The 22,701-nt window shown below is 45.6% G+C and overlaps 1 protein-coding gene across 3 annotated transcripts in view; it reads left to right on the top strand.

Moving 5' to 3' along the window:
* calcr (calcitonin receptor) overlaps window positions 1-22,701 on the top strand; it is a 418,788-nt gene that overhangs the window by 331,054 nt on the left and 65,033 nt on the right. For all 3 annotated transcript variants that reach the window (XM_078538749.1, XM_078538748.1, XM_078538750.1), the window contains 2 exons: window positions 3,532-3,685; window positions 19,348-19,408. In XM_078538749.1, the coding sequence (XP_078394875.1) occupies window positions 3,532-3,685; window positions 19,348-19,408 (215 nt within the window). The remainder of the gene's footprint in view (window positions 1-3,531; window positions 3,686-19,347; window positions 19,409-22,701) is intronic.

Here is a 22,701-nt window from a genome sequence, read left to right as displayed (position 1 = left end):
CCCCATTACTTGTCTCATTGTGCACTTTATCGTCATGTTTTGGTATGTCAGTCACTTCATGTATATGTTTCTAGTGGGATACTGGATGGTCATTCCTATGGCTTAAAGATACCCGTTTTGTATGGTCTGCTTGGATCAGTGCATGGCTCTTTGTAGCTGTATCAGCTTTTGCTCTCATGCACTGCCGTTGCCACTGGCCTTTTCTGTCACATATTTTGCATTATTGATGGAAAGCTGGGCATTTCCTTGGTACATGCAGAAGGCCACATCTTCCACATGATTTACTAGGTTTGGGTGTTCTAATAAGTTCATCAACAATTGAGGTTGTGCTTCGGACTTGCAAGATCTCTTGGCCTGCGAAGATCATTTCATGCTTACACACATCCTTGAGTATTTCTTCGACACTATACATTTTTGGCTTGTCGAGAAGAACTTTCTGGAGTTCTCCCATGGAAGTGAATGTGATATCCTACTAAACAACTCTGTCTGATAGCTCTGTATCTGAAAAATCACAGTACATACCCTTTTCTCTGCATCTGTTGACCAAGTGATCTCTGGATTCTGTAGGCTGTTGTTGAAATGATATGAACTCTCATTGATGAATACAGAAGTTCAACCTGAAAGTCTTTTTTTTTCGAGTTATCAACAGTCACAGATTGCAACTCTTTTGAGTACAATCACAGTTCTTGGTTTCCAGGAGTGGGACATGAACCCGCAACCCTCTGATTCAAAGGCAAGGGTGCTATGAACTGAGCCACAGCTGACACCTCAAGTTCAACCTGATACTGAACCAGTCTTCCAATCTGGTCTATATCTTTTGGGGATCCTTTAGCTCTTCTGCTGTTAATCCTGATGTGTTCAGCCTGTGTAGACCTTAATTCCCAATTGCAAGGTGAATTTTTATGGCTTGCTTATCTGGTTCAGACACACCTGAATCAAGAATCCATAGCTCTGATCGCTGTTTAAACATTCAGAATTCGGACAGTATGTCAGCTGCATCTTGATTCAAACTGGGGAATTTTCTGGGCATTTTGACAATATTCCTTTTACCTTCCTCCTTGTTTTATTCAATTTATTGGTCGGCAACCTCTGAAGCCACCCATTATAATCACAACCTCCTCTGGCCAATTTTTTTGATGGTTTTGTTTGTTATCTTTTGTTTGACTCTCCCCTTGCCTGCTATCAACCTGCCCCACACCCTGGTCACTCATCAGTAGACGAAAAAGAAAGAATAAATTAATGTTCCAGGTAAACATCCTTCATCAGGATCAGCTTAGAAATTACTACAAATCCACTGAAGAATCAAGTTAACCTACAAAGCTATTGTGAAAATGGGCTCAGAAAGCCAAACCTATACTGAAATATATTTTAAATCCTTCCTGACCAGTTCAACAATCTTTAGTACTCCAAATGTCCGCTCACTGAGGGTGTGAGTCTCCGCTTATGCGAGATCAGTGTCTGTTCTCTGCTGGAGTACAATGTTTATGTAGAGCCCCAGGAACAAGTCATCCATCCTACAATGAGTTGTGTCACTGGTATAGTTCATTCAGTGAGTTTGTGCCTTCTGTTTCTTCTATACAATTAGGCCACCCTGCCCATCTGCTCACACTCTCACTAAAAAAATACTCAGCAATGCCTACCTGTCCAATACTGAATGTCAGAAAACCATTTTCAGCTGACTATCATCAAGTCATTGCTGAATACGCATTTTTTTTTAAAAGCCTTTTTCCCTTCTTTGCAGCACAAGTTTTTCATGATTGGTCTTTAATGAGACCTTAACAAAAACAATCTTTTCTCTTTTGCTAATTTCCAGTACTTTATTTTTAAATAGAAACAATGTTCTGAGCAGCAGTGAACCTGGTGGAATAATTTCCTGGCATGTTTATTCCAATGTTGTGCCTATTATCGTGTGAAAATTAAGAAATGAAATATGGCCCAGAGTTATTGGCATATTTATTGGCATTGGTAAATTATTGGTAAATTTTATGCCTGCAGACAATGGGTGGAATCAGGCCCCTCCCCAATGGCAGGCTTGGTGGCAGGGGGGCATTTAATCAGGTGGGATGATGGCAGGTGTGGACCTCGCCACCTTCCTGACTTCTCGATTAAGTCTGTGGCAGGAAGGTCTGTGGATGGCCTGCCTGCCTCTCCACCAATAAAGGCCCTTAAGTGGGAACTTCATAAGCACTTAACAGCCTCATCCTGGTATTAACTCAGTAGTGGGTGGTGGGGGGTGCGGGAGCTTACCATGTGGGAAGCACGACAAGCAAACGCTGGTATATTTGCTTGCAAGCTCCCAGGAGGGAGTTCCTCACACTTTGCCTGATCAAGGGATTTGGAACGGGGCCTGCTGAAAGGCACCACTCTCCCTTCCCAGCTCTTGCTGCTGACCCCCTCTCCACTTTCCCCGCGACCCCCGCCCTATGATCCTTCCTTCCACCATCACTCACCTGTGTTTGAGTCCCTCCTCAATCTGAGGCCTTGGATGGACGTAGTACTGATAGCAGCCACTGCCTCACTCTTGGCGCTGATGAGTACAGAAGAGCTGCTGGCCTCTCACTCTCGGTGGGCAGGACTTATAACCCCAGTGTTCTCGAAGTTGGAGAAAGGCCTGCTGTTGCCCTATTAAGTGCCTGAGTGGCACAAGGTGTGGTGGACCTTCCCAAAAAGAGGTAACATGGGGCACTTGCCAGCTCCCCAGCCAGCGGCCGAGACCCCGAGACCTCTACAGGATTCTGCCCAAGGTGTCTTGTATATCTAATACGTTTACAAATGAGAACAAGCCATACTTCAAATTCATTATGGACAGGATCCTAAATGGAGATGAGGCTGCAGTCAAAAAGCACATATATGGTCACCATTCATTTACACCTCAAGCTCTGGCCCCTGCTAAGTAACATGAGTAATGTTATCAACATCTGTTTCACATTGTTTGAACTCTAATCTGTTCTTTTTTTAAAAACAAAAAACAGGCTATATTACTGCTGTCTTTAACAAAATGATTTGTTCAGCAATATCTTTCTCATATCGCATTTAAGCTTTCTTTCTGGCGTGTTCATAATACAATTTGACAAGCAATAATTCAAATCATTTCAGGCTGATGTGAATGTTTCAGTGGACTGCTGCAACTGCTGTTTGCGTATATGCACCAGACAGGAGGATCCAGCCATCAGCTGACTTGACTGGGTCTTGAAGTGGACCTTTTCACTAATGGTTTCAATATGAAACGATGATATATCAATGTATCTGTTCTACATAAACGTAATTAATAACACTCAAGTATGGATTTGGAACCTTTTGAGCATTGAATCCCTTTGCTGACTTATATTGATTAGATATCATAAAAAATGTCTTCCTTTAGAAATAATTCTTATGCTATGAAAACTAAAAGCCTTTTTTTATATTCTTTGCAGAGAATTACTGCTATAAATCACTCTTGAAGGTTTATCCTTAATCTTCTCTGTATGCTGAATAGAAAATTTTGTGTTTGAATGGACTTATGTTAAAGACAAGGTTGTGCTGTCTCCACAGGTGGGATGCAAAGTGCTGCACTTCTTCCTACAATACATGCTGGGCTGCAATTACTTTTGGATGCTTTGTGAAGGGATCTACCTGCACACACTCATCGTGGTGGCAGTGTTCGCTGAGGAACAACATCTGCACTGGTATTATCTTCTAGGTTGGGGTATGTATTACATCAGACGAACATGAGTATGGTTCTCTTTTTCCTATTTTCGAGATCAAGGGGCAGATGAACTATTTTTGCCAAGATTACATTATTAGGAATCAACTTGCAGAGACATTTTGATGTGCCTTATGTCATATATGCATGTAAATATGAAGAGTGTGGCAGAAAAATTGGACTCCACAACGCTCATAGCTTCAGCAGCAGAAAAATATGCCAAACACCATCTTGGTGAGGATGTTAGCATCAGTGTTAGCAGTGTGTGCAGGAAGTATGCAGGGTAGGCAGATTTTGACGTTGGTCAGCATGTAGCGCTGTTTTGACAACAGCAATGCCATGTTCAACCTTATAAAAAAGCAAAACACTGCGGATGCTGGAAATCAGAAATGGCCATTTTCAACCTTGTCACTTGAGCTATCGCCCTCTCAAACGCGTACAGTCGAATCTGTGCTCAGCAGCAGGAAGTTGGTGAAGTTTGCAAAGAGAGATGCTGCACGCAGAGAAGGTTCTCACTTCAAGGGTTCTGTTCAGACTACTTGTTCCCAGTCATGGGTGCTGTAGTTACCATCGACCCTGGGGCAGTAATATGAGACACAGATGGAGCAGAAGCATCAAATAAAAAGACAAGCTACTCACAGAGGGAGGGGGAGAGGGAGAAAGGCTTCCAGGAGGCCTTATCCACCCATGGTCTTCTGGGAGCATTTTCCCTACTTCCACCTAAGCAAGAGCAGCGTGTGTATCATCTGTGCTTTATGAAGGAGGTGCTCACAAAACTCTTCCATTTCTTGCAACCACATCTGCAGGCCCAGAGCAAAATGCTTCCAGAAATTCAGTGGCCCTGAATTTCTTCATGTCAGGATCCTTCCAGAAGCAGGTGGCATCAGTAACAACTCCAAGATCCCTATCCTCTGTTACATTAGAAAGGTGTCAGACTTTCAATGAGGAGAGTTCACTGTGCTCTCTCTGAACAGAGAGAAGCAGGAGCAATGTACATGTGGCTTTGCCAGAAGAGCGGATTTTTCAGGGAGGCATCAACTCACATGTAGCTTTGCGGGTGCCACATCTCAGTGCTGAAACGTTCCAAAACCACAAAGGGTACTGCTCACTCAACATGGAGTTGGTGTGCAACCACACTCGGCACATCATGTTGGTGAGTCCTGGCTATCCTAGCAGCCATCACAATGAGGTAATTTTGCATAAGCCTGCTGTTCCTTCAATGTTTGAGCCAACACGTCTAACCAGAGAGTGGCTGGATTCCGCTCTGCAACTCAACAACATGTTGAGAGCCATACTGCCACATGAGACATCATGGAGAAGACCAATGGAGTGCTGAAGCAATGGTTCTGCTTCCTCGACTGGTCTGGAGGGACCCTCCAGTACTACAGGATGTGTCCTGATTTGAGGTGGTCTGCTGTATCCTCCACAACTTAGCCATCAGGAGGTCACATCCCTCACTACTAGGGATACAACAAGCAGCTCAGGAACAGGAAAGTTTCACAAAGTGAAAAAGGATAAGGAAGAGAAGGAGCAGGAAAGGGAGAAAGAAGTGGAGCAGGAAAAAGGGAGGAGACAATCAACCCATCCCTTTTCTAGCTGAGCTGTCCATGAGCACCTCATTCAACTGAGGTTCCACTGAACGCAACCCCAAATCCCCATTGTACAGCAGTCACACAGCTTACCAATCCTCTGCCATGAAGCATCTCTTGGCCAAAATGCTGAAATAAATGCCACCATAAAACAATTATCCCAAACCAACTTAATCAAACAAACCATCCAATATTCCATTAAAAACTACACTTAGTGCCTGTTTTGTGGGAGCCTTTGCCTGTCCTAGTGCTCCAAAGCAGCTGTAATAATCCAATGTGTAACATACCTTTAAGACAAATGTTGTAATGTAAGATCACATGATCTTGATACCCAATAGCCGAGTAGCACGGGCTCCCTCTGTAGTCAGCAGTCTTGAGTTAGAGTCTGAAGAGTAAAGACAGAGTTTTGAGTTGTAAGCACACAAGGGTAGCTGCTGAGTTCCTTTTGTAAATAAACAGAATGTGTTTCTTCTAAGAATGGTCTACTGATCTTCTCTGTCTTGGTACCAGCTCGGTCACCCCGAAACAAGTGTGCAGCCTGGATCCTTTTGCCCCAAAAAACCAGGGCACCGGATCAAACAAACTGGCAACGACAGTAAAAAGCAAGAAAGAACAAAGGAAATCAGAAGAACCGAAATAGGGCTGTAGCCCAATTGTAAGTAAAGAAAAATTTCCTTCCTGATCGTTGAAGCAATCCCCTCAGAGCATTCTGCAATTTCGAAGAGTGGAGCCTTTCGATCCAACCTCTGACAACTGATCTCATTATGTTCATCGCCTCACGTTCTTCTTCCAAGCGAATGAAACTCCGAGGGAGGAGAAGAAGCACGTGATCCTCTTACCCACATGTGGGAGTAGGACATATGGATTAATTCAAAACTTGTTGGCACCCAGTGCTCCAGACTCGAAAAGTTTTAATGACTTAGTGAACCTCGTAAAGAATCATTGCCAGCCCAAGTCTTCAGTGACGATGCAACGGTTTAAATTTAACTCAAGGAATAGAGCTGCGGGGGAGACAGTTGCTTGTTATGTAGCAGGTCTGAAACAATTAACTGAATATTGCGAGTTTGGTACATCTATCAATGATATGCTTAGAGGTCGTTTGGTGTGCGGTATAAAGGAAGATGCGATTCAGAAGAGATTACTGTCTGAAACAAATTTAGATTTTCAGAAGGCATTGGAAGGTACAGTGTGAGACTTGAAAGACATACAAGGAGCGCAAAATGGCGCCGTCCTCCACATTGGGCAGGGGACCTCAGCCAAAAAAGGGCACGAAAGTGCAAAGCTTTACTCAGAAGTGGGAAGCAGCCACCACTAGCAGACAAATTAAAAGAGATAACTTAGCAGCAAAAACATGGCATCATGGTAAGAAGTGGAAGCAGACAACCTTGTAATGAATCACAGTTTAAAAAGATTGAATGTTTTTTCTGATATTGAAATGGACACCTCATGAGACAATGTAAAGATAGAATCAGGCAAACTTTCAGACAAAAGCAAAAATCCAATGAGATTAACAGCGTTGATAAGCTTGAGATAATAGATTCAGATATTTATTCATTACATAATTTAAAGGTAGGAAGAATAGAACCTATCTATGTAACAATGAGAGTGAATGAGAGGTCCTTCAGAAAGGAGGTGGATTCTGGCACAGCCACTACGGTGATAGGTGAATACCTGAATCATGGGGAAAGTGAACTAAATTTGGAAGAAACTGATGCCAAATTGAAAACATACATGGGAGAAGACATACAAGTCAAGGGCATTTGTAAAGTCACAGTATACTACGGAGGTCAAACAGTAAAATTATCCTTGTTGGTAGTAGCAGGTGAGGGACTTAGTCTCCTCAGATGAAACTGGCTGCAAGAAATTAAATTGGAACGGACAGAAATCTTTCAACAGAGAACTAATGGGCTTTCAAGAGCTACTATGAAAATATGCCTTGGGTTTCAAGGATGGACTTGGAAAGATTGAGGGGCTACAAGCAAAAAACTCATGTAGCTCCAGAGGCAACAGCAAGATTCATGAAGGCAAGATCATTAACTTATGCAATGCAGGAAAAGGTAGATGCTGAACTGGACAGATTATAAAAACTTGGAATGATACAACCAGTGCAGTTTTCAGAGTGCGCAACACCAAATGTACCTGTTCTCAAACCTGACTGAAGCATTCAAATTTGTGGAACTATAAATTAACAGCCAATAAAGTGGCTAAGTTGGACAGACACCCCACACCAAAAATTGAAGACTTGTACACTGAACTGGCAGGTGGAACTGCCTACACGAAGCTTGATAAGAGTCATGCTTATCAACATTTGGAATTAGAGAAGGCCTCCTGGAAGTTTGTCACCATTAATACACACAAAGTATTGTACCAATACACTCGTTTATATTTTGGCGTACCTTCAGCTTGCGCCATATTCCAAAGAACCACGGAAAGTTTACTACAGGGGCTGCCCCACACTGTAGTTCATTTGGATGATGTTCTCATGACTGGACTCAATGAAAAGCAACATTTGATGAACTTGGAAGAAGTTTTGAAATGCTTTTCACAGGTTGGAGTGCGGTTGAAAAAGGAAAAACGCACATTCCAAGTGAAAGAGTGAATTTACCTAGGTCACAAAGTAGATTCACGAGGCCTTCATCCAGTTGAAGAAAAAGTGAAAGCCATTAGAGAAGCATCAATGCCAAAGAATACACCTGAACTGCAATCATTCTTGGGGATGATCAATTACTATGGACCCTTCTTGCCTAATTTGCCGACAGAACTGGCACCATTGTATTACTTGCTCAAGAAAAACCAGCGATGGTCATGGCAAACACCACAAGAAGAAGCTTTCAGAAAAGTGAAACAGTTGTTACAATCATCTACACTTATAGTACATTTTGATCTGCTAAAAAAGTTGATATTAACATGTGACACATCTCCCTCTGGAGTGGGAGCAGTGGTTTCCCATCGATTGGATGATCGATCAGAACGACCTATAAAATATGTATCGAGAACACCCAATACTGCAGAAAAAGCGTACTCTCAAATAGAAAAAGAAGGCCTGGCAATCATTTTCAGTTTTAAGAAGTTTCATCAGTATGTACACGGTCAACATTTTACTATCATATCGGATCACAAGCCGTTATTGGGATTATTCAGCAAAGACACGGCTATATGCCCTGTAGCCTCAGCAAGAGTACAAAGATGGGCACTGGTCTTGGCAGCATATAAGTATACTTTCATTCATAGACCCACAAGTCAAATTGCAAATGCAGATACACTCAGTTGTTTGCCCATGCGAGTAAAAGATAAGGCTGTTCCAATTCCTCAAGAATTCACATTATTATTGAACTTCCTGGACTCATCACCGATATGCGCTAGACAGATTAAAGATTGGACAAATTGAGGCCCAATCTTATCCAAAATGCAAGATCAAGTTCTTTATGATTGGTCACAACAACAAGAATCTGATTAAATGAAACCCCATTTCCAGAGAAGATACCAAATAACCAGCCAGGAAGGTATCTTATTGTGGGGAGCATGAGTGATTGTTCTTCCAAAAGGACAAAAGCCATTGTTATCTGAACTTCACAGTGCACATCCCGGAATTTCCAAAATGAAGGCTATAACAAGCAGCTATTTATGGTGGCCTGGGATGAATGGAGAAATAGAAAACTTAGTAAGAAGTTGCATGCAGTTTCAGCAAATTCAAAAATTAGCTGCAACTGCTCCATCACACCCCTTGCAGTGACCAAGAAGGCCATGGGTACGAGATCACATCGACTATGTGGAACATTTTATGGGAACAATGGGCAGAATTTTCCCCTGTCGGGGGAAGTTCAAGAGCGGGTGCTTGGAGGCTCGCCTCCGTTCTGGGTCCCCAATTGGGGGCACGCCACCATTTTACGTGGATGGGCCAATTAAGGCCCGCCCAGTGTGACGTCAGCTAGGCGCTCCCTGTGCGGGCGGGGTGGGGGGTGGATTCCCTGAACCGAGAGTGCACTTTCTTGCGCATGTGCACGAAAGAGCGCACTCATCTCCCTGAAGTTCAGTGCTGCCTCAGGGAGATCGGCTACACATTAAAATATATTGAAAACAGAAAAAAAAAAATTCCCTGACATGTCCCCTCATGTGACACAGTCACATGAGTTGGGACATGTCCATCACTTTCAGTTTCACTTTTATTAAAAATTTATAAACATATATAAAACCTCATCCTGCCCGCGGATGAGGTTTCATGCTTTTTCCAATGCCCACCAGGGCTCCCAGCCTGCCCGGCAACCTTAAGGTTGGATGGGCAGGTCCACCAATTACATTAATGACTTTGTCAATGGTCTCAATAGGCCATTGACAGGTTGGCGGGCACGCAGCTGATTCGGCTGAGCCCCCGCTGACCTGAAAATTGAAATGGGGCGGGGTGACGTCGGGGGTTCCACCTGACGTCATCCGGCATCATTTTACGTGTCGGCGAGCGAGCCCCCCCACTCCGCTTGCTGACCGGGAAATCTTGGCCAATGTTTCTACTTATTGTCGATGCACACTCAAAATGGATGGACATATATGAAGTGAGGTCGCCGACATCTTCTGCTACAATAGACAAGCTACGACAAAGTTTCGCAATCAACGGACTACCTGAAGTGCTCGTATCAGACAATGGAACAGTATTCACGAGTGCTGAATTTCACCGATCTATAAGCATCAACGGTATTGTTCATGTGAGAATTTCACTATACCACCCTTCTTCAAATGGATTGACCGAGAGAGCAGTTCAGATGTTCAAATTTGGTATGAAGAAATTGTCTGGAGATTCTATAGTGACTAAATTAGCATGTTTTCTTTTCCATTATACAACCACCCCTCATCCGACAACAGGTGTCACACCTGCAGTATTGTTGATGAAGCACCGTCTCCGATCGAGACTGAGCCTAATTATGCCAAACTTGGAAGGGAAGGTGGGAAGCAGGCAGGGAAGTCAGAAAATTGGACATAACTGCCACAGTCATAACAGGACGTTTAACGTGGGAGAGGAAGTATTTGTGAAAAAGTTTAGAGAAGGGTCAGCATGGTTGTTTGGTGAAATAAGTTCAGTAACGGGACCTCTTTCCTACCACGTGAATGTGGAAGATCAAGTAATAAGGAGACATGTGGATCACATAGGAAGAAGAGAAACAAAATACCCAGAAATGATTCCACCAGTGTTCGTGACTGAATCAACATCTGCTGTTGAAAGAACTCAACTAAGTCCAGATGTGTCTGAAGGGTCGTCTGTACCTGAAAGAGTTGAAGAAACAGATTTGCAGATCTGAAGAACCAGATGCTCAGACAACATCAGAAGCTGTAGAGCTGAGATGTTCTGCACACATAAGGAAAACCCCAGAAAGACTGACTTTTGTAAATTATTGATCTGTGTGAATAATTTGATATTTTGAAAAGAATTATAAAATGTATTTCTGAGTAAAGGGGGAGGGATGTAGTGATCTGATGTGTAATATTCCTTTAAGACAAATGTTGTAATGTAAGATCACATGATCTTGATACCCAGTGGCAGAGTAGCACAGGCTACCTCTGTAGTCAGTAGTCTTGAGTTAGAGTCTGAAGAATAAAGGCAGAGTTTTGAGTTGTAAGCAGAACAAGGGTAGCTGCTGTGTTCCCTTTTGTAAATAAACAGAATGTGTTACTTATAAGAACAGTCTACTGATCTTCTTTGTCTTGGTACCAACTTGGTCACCCCAAAACAAGCATGCAACCTGGATCCTTTTGCCCCAACAAACCAGGGCACTGGATCCGACAGCAGCGCTACCCCAGCTTTAGTTGCAGTGGTGGATGCTGCTGATTTTCGGTAGGGGGAGATTGCAGATGGCCCAGCAGGACAACCTCCAGCAGTTCTGTACCTAGAAGGATTGACTTCAGACTGCACCATTTCACAACAGGCAACAACAGGGGCACTGATGGAGTGATACAGGTGAAAGCACAAAGGCTGTCATCCTAAGAGAGAATACTAGGTTCATGCTAGACAAAGCCACCACCAATCCTCAGGGAAACATCTCAGTAATCTGAGTAATTTGCTGGAGCACAGATTGTGGGACTGTTGTGAGACCCTGAAAGCCCCTTTAAGCACTGGTATGCACAGTCGTGTTGGCAGCAATCTGTGTCTCATGGCAACAAGCTGGGTTTGCATGGCAATGAGTTAAGATTTCATGATCTAAGTCTTGAGCTTCCACTGCAGCAATGAAATGTTGGGTGACTTACATTTGAGCTGCAATAGAAGCTGAGGAAACAGCCATCAGATCCTACGTCATGGTTGGATCTACAAGTGTTCTCATGGAATTGGTCACCACTTTCATGCTAGAAAAGATGGGCTCCAAAGCCCCATGCCAAATTGGAGCCGACTCCTTTGTGACATCTAGCTTTCTGGCAGGCCCATCAATGCAACAAGCATTTCCTTCTGCATTCCCATCAGCCCTTTCTGTAGGCCGCCCCATCAAAGTCCTCATCTAGTCCTCTGTAGTGGAACTTGCATGTAACCTCATCCTCTGGGGAGGTGACATTCTTCCTCCTGCCCTCGTCACAACCCACTCGTGCCCATTGATTCATCGCATGCAGCTCCTGCCTCTATACTACCCTCTAAAGTATGCACAGTGCCAATATCTGAGCTAGTGTGAGAGCAAGTGACTGTTTATTGTTCTTTAATTTCCATTGTTCCTCTTGGACTTTAGGCTCCACAGCAGTTCCTAACCAGGAAGCAGTAGCTGAAAGAAGAAATTCAGAAGGGTAGAGATGGAGTGATGGGAGGGGGAGCAAGCAAGAGGTACATGCTAACACATCAGAAGAGATTGTGGGATGAGGGGAAGTGGGATGTGAGAAGGTGGATTATGTAGAAATATACCATTGTCCTTATGATTTCAGCCTCAGCGCTGGCTACGGCTTCAGTAGTAGCCGCACCAATAAAGGCCAGCACCGTCTCTTCCTTGGGGGTGAGGGTTTATAGGTGTGCTTGTCCCTGCTACTGCTGCTTCTGATTATAAACCATCTTGTTCTGAAAGCAAGAAAGTAGTGTGTCAGTGAGTGTGGTGTAATGTGTTTGGGTGATGAGCCTGTCAAAGTTGAATACCTGGTAGAGTGTGCAAGCTATGAGATACAGGTGTGAGGTTTGAGGCAGTGTTAAGTGTGTGTGGCTGAGGTGAAGCAATGAATGTGAGTTATGAGTCATGAGTGATGGAGACTGTTAGAAGGTGAGTGAAGAGGGTGTAATGAATAGAGCAGTGTGTGAGGCTAGGTTCATTGGTAAGGATATGGTATGTGCATTTGCATTCATTAACCTTGACTACTTGTGTGCGCCCATTTAACTTTTTGTGATGCTGCATCCAGGTCTGCAGAGCTAGTCTATTGGCATCAACCATGATGGCAATCTACTCCCACTGCCTTTGAAGCATCTGTTTGGAGGGCTTCCTGACCCCTGAGAGGAGAGAGCCTCTTTTTTCCTGTCCATCTCATGCAGTTGCATCAGAGAACCCTGGGTCCCTGCATCATTTCCATCCCTCAACACCTGTTGCAGCTAAACTACATTTCACCTTTAAGAGGTGTAGGCTGGCTTGAAGTAGTGGAGACTGGCTTTAAAGGTTGTAGTGTTTGGTTATGGGTGTCTGATTAGTTAAACCTGGGTGTAGTAACTGAGAAAGAGAAACTATTCATTCATGGGATGTGGACATCACTGGCCAGGCCAACATTTAGTACCCTTGTTGTGGGTCTGGAGTCACATGTGGGCCATGCCAAGTGAGGACAGTAGATTTCCTCCTCCCCTAAAGGTCATTAGTGAAACAGATGGATTTTTACAACAATGGTTTCATGATCATCATCGTTAGTTCCAGAATCATTTAATTCCAGATTTTTCTTTTTTTTTATTGAATTTGAATTCCTGTGGTAGGATTTGAACCTGAGTCCTCAGAACATTATCCTGCATCAATGGATTACTAGCCTAGTGGCAATACCACTACACCATTGCCTCCCCATCCTATATGTGCATAGAATTTGGTGTGTCATTTCTGCATATCTCCGAGACATAAACCACAACAGTGCTAGCCTTGCATGTGCATAAATGTTGGTTTTTAAGCTGCTATCATTTAAATCAACAGGCAGCACAAAGTTTGCAAGCTGTCTACAGTGCCATGAGCAGACACGAGTTAATCACACATTGTAAACCCTGTGCTTGTTTTCTCGCCTTATCCAATATCTCTTTAAATCAGTTATTATCCATCAGCTGAGGATTTATTGCAGAGATGATGAGATACCCCCTGGCATTTAAAAGAAAAAGGGGCCCACCATTTATGGTCAAAACCTCAGGGTGGAATTTTCCATTCCAGAGACTAAGTGCGGTGCCAGGCAGGAAAGTCGGCGTGATTCTCGCTGGGCGATGGGGTGAGTTTCTGTGCCACATTGACTGCTTTTCAGCTCCTTATTTATACATCAATGAGCAGCTCGTTGTATCTCATGATGGGGCAGGCTGGGATTCGTCCGCCCCACCGTTACCTCATGAGTCAAAGGTCTGGCTGCCATGTGTAAATGGCACCCGCACACAGATTCACTCTCTGCAGCCCAGGACTTGTTGTGGCAAAGACAAAAATTGCCCCTAGAAGAGACAAACTCTCTGCCCTCAGGTTTGGTGACAAGTGCCAGGAGAGACTCCTCCAGGCAGTCCAGGACCAGTGGGAGACCCTCTATCCCAGAGATGGCAGCAGAAGGTCCGCCAGCCTCACCATGCCAACTTGAGAGGAAGTTGCCACGGAGCTCAGAAATTGTGGATCCCTGAAGAGGACCGCTGTGCAGTGCCGTAAAAGGATAAATTATCTCATCCACTCCGCCAGGGTAGGTCAACCTTCTCCTCACTCCCAACTCTCACTCTCAAAAGGCATTCACAGGGTTACAGTCCACAGAGATCTCACACACTACCTGCAGAAGGGACATCATCACTGATTGCCTTACACACACTTTAACATCATCAGGTCCAATGACATCCTGTTACATCTTCAGCCCTTACGAGGGACCGCTCAGCACACACAGCAGGCATGCGTGCTTATGATCTGCTCTTGCATCCATGGTGCTCACAGTCTATCCATCTGTCTTTATGCAGGACAAGATTGCCCAAGAGGCAACAAGAGGAGGAGATCCCAGACTAGAGGGGGGATGCCAGTATTGAGGCCACTCACCCACTTCGAGAAGCAGATGGCAGAGCTGGCCAGTGAGGACAGGGACCGTCCCTACGCCGAAGGCGAGATCGGCATCTCCCAACAAGCCAGTGAGGGTCCATCACAGTAGACCCATCACTGCGTTCAACTGTATCCTCCACCAGCGCAGAAACACACACCACAATGGGACCTAGTTCTAGAGCAGGCTCGGGGTCACTATGTGGGGAGCACAGCACAGAAACAGCTCCACAGAAGGCGGAGGCAGTGACAGCCATTCTGACACTCAGAGGACTGCTGGATGCCAAAACTCTACTGAGTCCAAGTCCGATGACAAGCCTCTGAAATCGGCCCTCAGAGAAATATTGGAGCTCCAAAGACAGGCAGGGGAACAGCTAGATGGCATCTCACCTTTAAGAGGTGTAGGCTGGCTTGAAGTAGTGCAGGCTAGCTTTAAATGTTGCTTGTAGTGTTCAGTTTTTCAATAGTTCGGTGCTTGGTTATGTGTGACTGGTATCTGTTCACCAGATTAGAATGAAGGATGGAGGAGTCCTTTCACGTACTGTCTGATGTCATGGCTCCAGAATGCGGCTGTATCAATGTCCCCATTGGAAGAGTGGCATCCGCCTTGGAGACCCTGGTCCATCAGTTTCTGCTGGATATGCTCTTGGACCTGTGCACCATTACTGTAGCAATGAGTGGGATCCATCAGTGGCTAGACAGAGGATGACGGGGCACCTCGACCTCCCTCCAAGTGCCCCTTCTCCTCAAGGAGTCAGGGAGGGGCCCTTGGGCACTGAAAGGGAGGAGGAACCTCAGCCAGACACCCTGGAGTCCTCTACACAGGACACTCCAAGGGTGTCCAGCCACTCCAAATCCCCTCTATCTGTTGCCCCATCAACTGGTAAGGCCAAATGGGGTGCCCCCACTCTACAGCAGGAAACCCTTATCAGGCCAGGGTGCTCCAGGCCTCGAGCCTCCAGAGGATGTCCGCCAAGGCCCTCCCAGACAATGGGGCGTAGCAGTCAGCAGGCTGCCTCCACCTCTGCTGCATATGTCGGGCATGCACCTAGACGTAGCGATAGGGTTAGACAATTAAGAAGTACTGAGAACACAATGGTGGCATGGGTGTTCAGTCACTGTATGTACTTTGCACATCTGTAAATATATTTTCTTTTTCTGTCTCAAAGTCTCAACTACTGAATGGTTCTTCCATGTGATGCAATGTTGCCAGCACATTCTAGTGTAGCAGATGCCCCGCCCCACCTCCTCATCGTGTCCCTCAGGTCTGTGGTGTCTCACTAAATCTCAGTTCAGTCACCTTTAATTCCATAGGAGCGACATGAACAAAGCCAGGCGCTCTATCAACATGATGGTTGGGCAATTCTTTTGTAAGACTTGTGTCAGAGGATCACATAATCTGGCCTCATGAATATAGATTTTGGAGTTTGGTTCATTATCCTGATGCTGCTGCACTGAAACCTGTTCTCTGTGGATGTTATAGGTTTTAAAGGTGAGCCACATTGGAGTGATTCAACCAGGTGCATTTTCAATGGCCTCCACGTAATGACTGTCAGGTTTGGGTTGGGTTACAGTTTAAGTAATCGTCGGGGACCTTAGGCTTTCATGGCGGCCTGTAGTGTTAACTCCTGACTGCATTTACGTCCAACCATTACCCCTATAATAGTTCCCGCTCACCACCTGCATGATGCAGAGCAATGAGCCTAGTTAGCACTTGGTGACTCCTGAAATGTCTGCCAGACGGCCATGACTATGTGATGTTATAGGTGTGTGTCTAGCCTCATGATGCTGGCCTATTACATGTGAGGATGCTGTTTGCACCTGAAGGTCAGGCTAGCGTAACTAAACATAATCTCTGTGCTAGTTCTCAGAAGGGCAATCGACGTGGTTCTCTGATTGTGACAGTGTCATCAGTGTCATAGGCTTCCTCGTGCTTATCTCAACCTGCTAGTATGAAAATGTGGAGGACTGTAATGGGATGAGATCGAAGCTCCAGTACGTCTGTTGTGTGGTCTTTAGTATAAATGAAGTTACTAAGTAATCCTTAAATGCTGTGTTGAGACCGACTGGGCCACCTCACTGCCAGATTCCATGCAATACTGGACATGAACTTGGGAAACTCCTGACGAAGGCTGGGTCATGAGTGCTTCTCAATGATCAGACAATGGCCCTGCCGAAGCTCTCTCTGTGCACACAAGGTAACCTGATTCACAGGCCCGCATCCATAATTGTCAGTGACAGGTCACAGAGTCCTAGAGAATGATCTGTCTGAGGATGAGGCCTGAACATTATTCATGGATGAGAGATGGCCCTTGGAGGGATGCTGCAGTGCAAATTCAGATCAGTCCTCAGACGGTGAAATGAGAACCAGTGATTGATGATTGACCCCCTTGAGGCACCTTGCAACTCTCCAGGCATCCAGCCATGAGTGCACTGATGTTTGCTGTGCTGTTCCTGCCTCTTGAAGGCTGCCATAGGCAGTGAGATGTTGGTGAGATGATTGAAAGGACTGCATCATGTCTGGTTGCTTCACTGTGAACGGTGATGGAGTTCTTGTCCCATTACAAAACTGCCACATAGGCTGCCTAGTCTTCCAAGGATGAGGCCATTATTACGTAAGATTGTGACTACTCATTCTGAGATTGATATCCTTCATTGAGATGTTGAGGATAATAAAGAAGTTGTTAATGTCTACCCTGAATCAAAGGGACAGGTGAAATGAGCTCGTATGAGCTAGTCTTCTTCATCACCTGGAACCTTGTAGCTATCAAGGTCTCATGGGCACATCTGCCACATCTGGCCCATGCAATAGCCTCTTCCTCTTGTGCCTCATCATCCTTGCCCTCTTCAATGTCATCATTTTTGGTGTCCTCTCCATCAGAGGAGATGTGCAGCTCCTCTATCTCCCCATGTAGCAACTCATTTTCCCTTTGGAGCGCCAGGCTGTGTGGGGTGCAGTAAACTAGAATGATTGGGACACCCTCTGGGGAGAGTAATCTAGAGCACCACCTGACTGATCCAGGCATCTGAAACACATCTTGAACATGTCAATGGTCTGCTCAATCAATGAGCGCACTGTAGAGTGAGCTGCATTGTAACTCTCCTCTGAAGCACTCAGTGGTCAATGAACAGGCGTCATTAGCCATGTCTTTTGGGGTCGCCTTTATCACTGATGAGCTAGCCCTGAATGCGCTGAGGGCCCTTGAAGATCTGTGACACCTGCGAGTGACTCAGGATGTAAAAGTCTTGTGAGCTCTTAGGGTACCTCACACAAGCATGCATAATCTACTTTTGGTGATCACAGATCTGCTGCATGTTAAGAGAGTGGAAGCCTTTTCTATTGACAAACTTTTGTGGCTGCTGCCAGGGAGCTCTTAAAGCCACATGTGTGTAATCGATGGCACTCTGGCCCTGTGGGAAACCAGAGATTGCTGCAAATCCCACTGCTCTGGCAGCCTGGCTGGCTTCATCCAGGGAGAACTGGATGTAGCTGTGTGCCATATTGAAAAGAGCATTGGTGACCTCCCTTCTGCATTTATGAGTGGAGGATTGTGAAACTCCACAGAGGCCCCCACTGGAGACCTGGAACGAACTACTTTTTAAAAAGTTGAGTGCGGTGGTCACCTTTGAAGCGACTGGCAATGGATAGCCACCCATTCTGTGCGGTGTCAGATCCTCCCAAAGAACATGACAGATGTGAGCCACCACGTCCCTTGACAAGCAAAGGCACCTCTGGCACTGTCTCTCGCTCACCTCCAACTATGAGAGGCATCTTCGGTACACCCTGGCACGTACCAAATGCCTCCGTGAAATTGGTCTTTTCTTCTCAGCTTCTGGGTCTTCATGGGGCCCCACTGGTCCACGTTCCTCAGGGTGAGGTTCTTCCTTTTGCCCTGCTTGATGGTGATGGGCCCGTCTTCTCCTCCTCAGTTCCGTGAAAGCCCTGAAGGAGGCAGCGTTGCCTGCTGCCTGCATCCTGCACACCTCCCTGTGCCTGTGGGAAAACCGTTAAGAGACATGATTGAACCTTACCCTGCAATGTTCACCTTCCATCGCCAAGATATGGAGTCATTGTGAAGCCCCTGAGCTGCCCTCATTTCAGACATTCCATTCCCAGATCCTCCCTTGCAGCTGAACCACATCCTGAAAGATCACAGGTGATTGAGCTCACCCCACTCCACCCCCCACTTCTCCCCACAAAGGGGGTTGGATCTGGATGAATACAGCCAGGTGCTATCAACCTGAGTCAGGGCACTGTCAGGCTGTCTCCTTTGGAGTAGACTAGAGCCCAGCCTTGTACTAATATAATGACTGTAATCGTTGAGCCACGTAAGCCCAGAACATCCCAACTGTAATGTGTAGGGTTGTCTGGACCGTGTTTCATATATACTGTAACCATGGCCCCTTTATTGTTCGATACTTCTAACCTTTTCACATTCCTCTGTTAGGGACAAATGATCAATCATACCAATTCTACATTTGGCCAGAAACCCTAATGGATTAAAATTTTCCTAACATTTAATTTCCTTTTATTCTCTTCTTCATAATAAATCATACTTGCTATTAGCATGTTGCGATGTCTCAAAGTGTATGACTTGTTCTTAGCATGTTAATATTCTGTATTCATTATGATTTGCTGTGATATTTGATGAGAAAGGATCTATTCCAATTAATTCATTTACTTAGAAGGTGATGTTCTACTAAAATTGTAACCTCAAGCCTTACAATTTGAATTTTCCAAGTATATGCTAATGAAAGAGTGCATCTGTGATTTTCCGTTGGTGGGGGTGGATGGTTGTGACAAGGTTTATTACTTGAGGATGTATTCTTTATAAATTAAAACTTCTGAAGTGCAAGGAGAGCAAACTCTAACGTCTAGTCACTTCTCTTTCAGGATTTCCTTTAATACCAGCCACCATTCATGCAGTGGCCAGAATGAAATACTTTAATGACAAGTAAGTTTTTTTAACTCTTCTTCCAGTTTTCTCTCTCCTCCCTTGAAGTGCTGCTAATTCTCAGCTTCACAAGCACCCAGGTCGCTCATGCAAATTGTCACTTTTCACAAAGTTGGAACTTTAAATTTGCCCTAAAATAAACAACTGAAATTATTGATCTTAAATTATTCTGAAGATGATGGGGATGGGACTGTTTGGGTTCTATTATGGTTGGTAACAGTTTATGTCAGTCATTCCTCTCAGTACAGCCATGTCTGTTTGATTTTCTTTCTTCTAAATTTCACCCACTAATTCCAAGCTCACCAGTATGACAAGCTTGTTGTTGTGCTTTTGGCTAGATCATTTATTCTCCCAATATTTCAGTACCTTCCTTTTTCCACCTTGCTTCACCAGTCTGCTGTCGTTGGCTTTCTGGACTGCTTCTTAACCTTCTTAGTCAGGTGACCTATTGACTTCCTGGCCTGCCTTTATTCCTATGCACAGTCTCTCCATGCGGAGCTGAATAAGATTGGAACCTGTTTAAAAAGCAAAGGAAGGGGAAAAGAAAGAGAAGACAAACAGGAGACTTCAAGAAAGAAAAGAACATGGGAGAGAAAACCAGAAAAGGGAAGGAATGTGTGAGATAGAAGAGAGGAACCATAGACATTTACAGCATAGATGGAAGCCATTTGGCCCATTGTATATCTGTTATCTCTTTACTAAAGCAACCCAAAACTAATTGTACTGAACATAGGAGCAGGGGTAGGCCACTCAGCCCCTCGAGCCTGCTTCATTCATTAAGATCAAAGCTGATTTGATTGTAACCTCAACTCCACATTCCCGCCTACCCCAGATAACCTTTCACCCCCTTGCTTAACAAGAATCTATCTACCTCTGCCTCAAAAATATTCAAAGACTCTGCTTCACCCGCCTTTTGATGAAAAGAATTCCAGCAACTCATGACGCTGTGAGGGAAAAAATTTCTCTCATATCTGTCTTAATTGAGGAACCCTTTGTTTTTAAACAGTGACCCCTAGATCTAGATTCTCCCACAAGGTGAAACATCCTTTCTACCTTCTCAAGTCCCCTGGTGTCGGGTATGTTCAGTGGCGCGAGTGGATAATATGGTGAGAAGGCCAAAAATCAGTTCTCATGACGTTGTGAAACCAGTTTGCAATCGTCCAGTCATCCTATTAATGGCGGGCCACATTTCCTACCGTCGGATGTTGGGAAACTCATTATAATACATCTGCATATTATTATAAACCAAGCTCACTGGAATTAGCCCCCCACGCTAGATCATCCACCCATATTGGCAGGAAAACACATCGGTGCACAACATGTCTTGACAAGTGTGACATGCAGAAGTTGGGACTTAATGTCAGGGCCTTGCTCACATCGCGGACATCTAAGGAGCAGAAGATGCTGGAGCCTGACAGTAACGGGATCCTGGAGGAACATCCATCACATTGCTGGCTGGATTCTCATAGACATGGCTCTGCTGCGAAGCAGTTCACAGAAGGTGGAAAATCACCATTGAAGGTCTGATCACAATGGATGATAGTCGAGGGGGTGAAGAGGAAGGTCCAGCCTTGTTTGGGAGAGGAAGATACACCGGGAGTGAGAGAGGAAAGTCTAGGATCAACTGGGAGAGGAAGGTGTGTGGGGGGCTGAGGTTGGGAGCAGGGAAAGAAAGAAGGGGTGAGGGGTGAAGAGAGGGGAGGGAGTACAGGGGAAGGAGGGGGTAATGGGGAAGAAGATGGCAACTGGGGAGGTAGGTGTAAGGGGGAGGAAGGTGTAAGGGAAGGAGTTTGGAGAGGGGGAAGGGGTCCAGGGAGAGGAAGAAGTAAGGGTGAAGGAAGGAGTTAGGAAGGGGGAAGGACTAAGTGGGGCTGGAGTCGGACAGGGGGAAGGAGTTCCAAGGCGGGGCGGGAGGGGGTGGTTAGGAGGAGTTCCAAGAGGGGAAGGAGACCAGAGTGGGGGACGTTCAGGTGAATGTGTGTGGGAGGGCTCTGTTGAGTCCATGACTGCCTCCTGGGGAGCAAACTGAGGGTGGGTGTTGTAGGAGGGAATGATGAACTGGTGAGAAAGACTGAGGGCAGAGTGAAGCAGTAGGTTGGGAGGGTGAGAGGGCAATGGTATCAGTAGAAGGGATGGCAAGGGTGGTTGGTGGGGACTTGGAGGCACACATGGACCCTTGGTGGGAAGGAGGTCAGGGAGGTTAATGTGGGTGGAGGTGGGATTTTCTGGGAGGAAGGGAATGTGCTCATTCACCTGGACATCCCGGAAAGAAAAGGGTTGTGGCTGGTAGGTGATGATGGGGAGATAGAAGGTGATGCCAGGGGGGTCGACAGTGATAGGGGAAAGGAAATGAGTGACTGGGGGAGGGGAAAGGGCGGGGGACCTGAAAAAAAATGTTAGACACACCATGCTTGCTAAATCAAAACTGAAACGAGAGTCATGGTGGACGAGAACAGGTGCTGCATGGGAGTGTGATCAGTGGGTGGGTGGAGATGCAGGTCAGCTCAGATAGACAACTGAAAGTGAACCCCATCAGGCAGCAGTGAAAATGCGCAGGACATTGAGATGAGTGTTGTGTGGGAAGGATACACATGTGTGGGAGATTACATGAGGCCCCGAAAGGCCCTGCCACACATACACTTATCCCTCCAGAATCACTTGTGGGCTGGCTTCGTGCAGCTGAACTATTAGTTGTGGGGGGGGGGGGGGCACGGTGGTGGGGGGATGCAGTGGGAAGACACACAAAGCCTGTCAATGAAGCTGAAAGACACCATTACATAATATTGAGCAAAAGCGAATATATTTTCAGATTGTAAAGTGACAAGATGTGTTCACTTGTGCAACCAACTGTGATCAGAATTTTGAAAGCCTTAGACTTCTAGGTGCTGCCCTAACATCCGCAGCAGGGGTGGAGACAGCCTGTGCAATGTTTGGCCCTTTTGCCTCTGATAACTTCGGCGTGGATCCTCTGGAGAGCCAAGGCCTTGGGGGCCTCAGTTTGCTTTGGCTGTCCTCCTGTGGGCCAGCTGCCCCTTCGGCGGTGATAGAGGACAAGGTTGAGGGGGTCACAGGCAAAGGGGACTAGGAGAAAGAGGACAGCCTCTGAGATCCCTAAGTGGATGACTCAGGGGTGTCCAGCTGCCGCTCCTCCTCCTTTCGGGTGCCTGAGGTGCGTGTTCCTGTGCTGGTGGAGGATGTGGGTAAGCGCTGTGATGGGTCTTCCAGGCTGTTTATTTCCAGCTCTATAATGGAGGAGTTGTCCTCTTGGCTGGAGGTGAGGATGTGGATGGAGC

The sequence above is a fragment of the Cetorhinus maximus genome, chromosome 3 (genome assembly GCF_964194155.1).
Source record: "Cetorhinus maximus chromosome 3, sCetMax3.hap1.1, whole genome shotgun sequence".
Classification (NCBI taxonomy): Eukaryota; Metazoa; Chordata; class Chondrichthyes; order Lamniformes; family Cetorhinidae; genus Cetorhinus; species Cetorhinus maximus.
The sequence above is the reverse complement of the archived record's forward strand: the minus strand, read 5'-3'. Positions and strand labels throughout refer to the sequence as shown.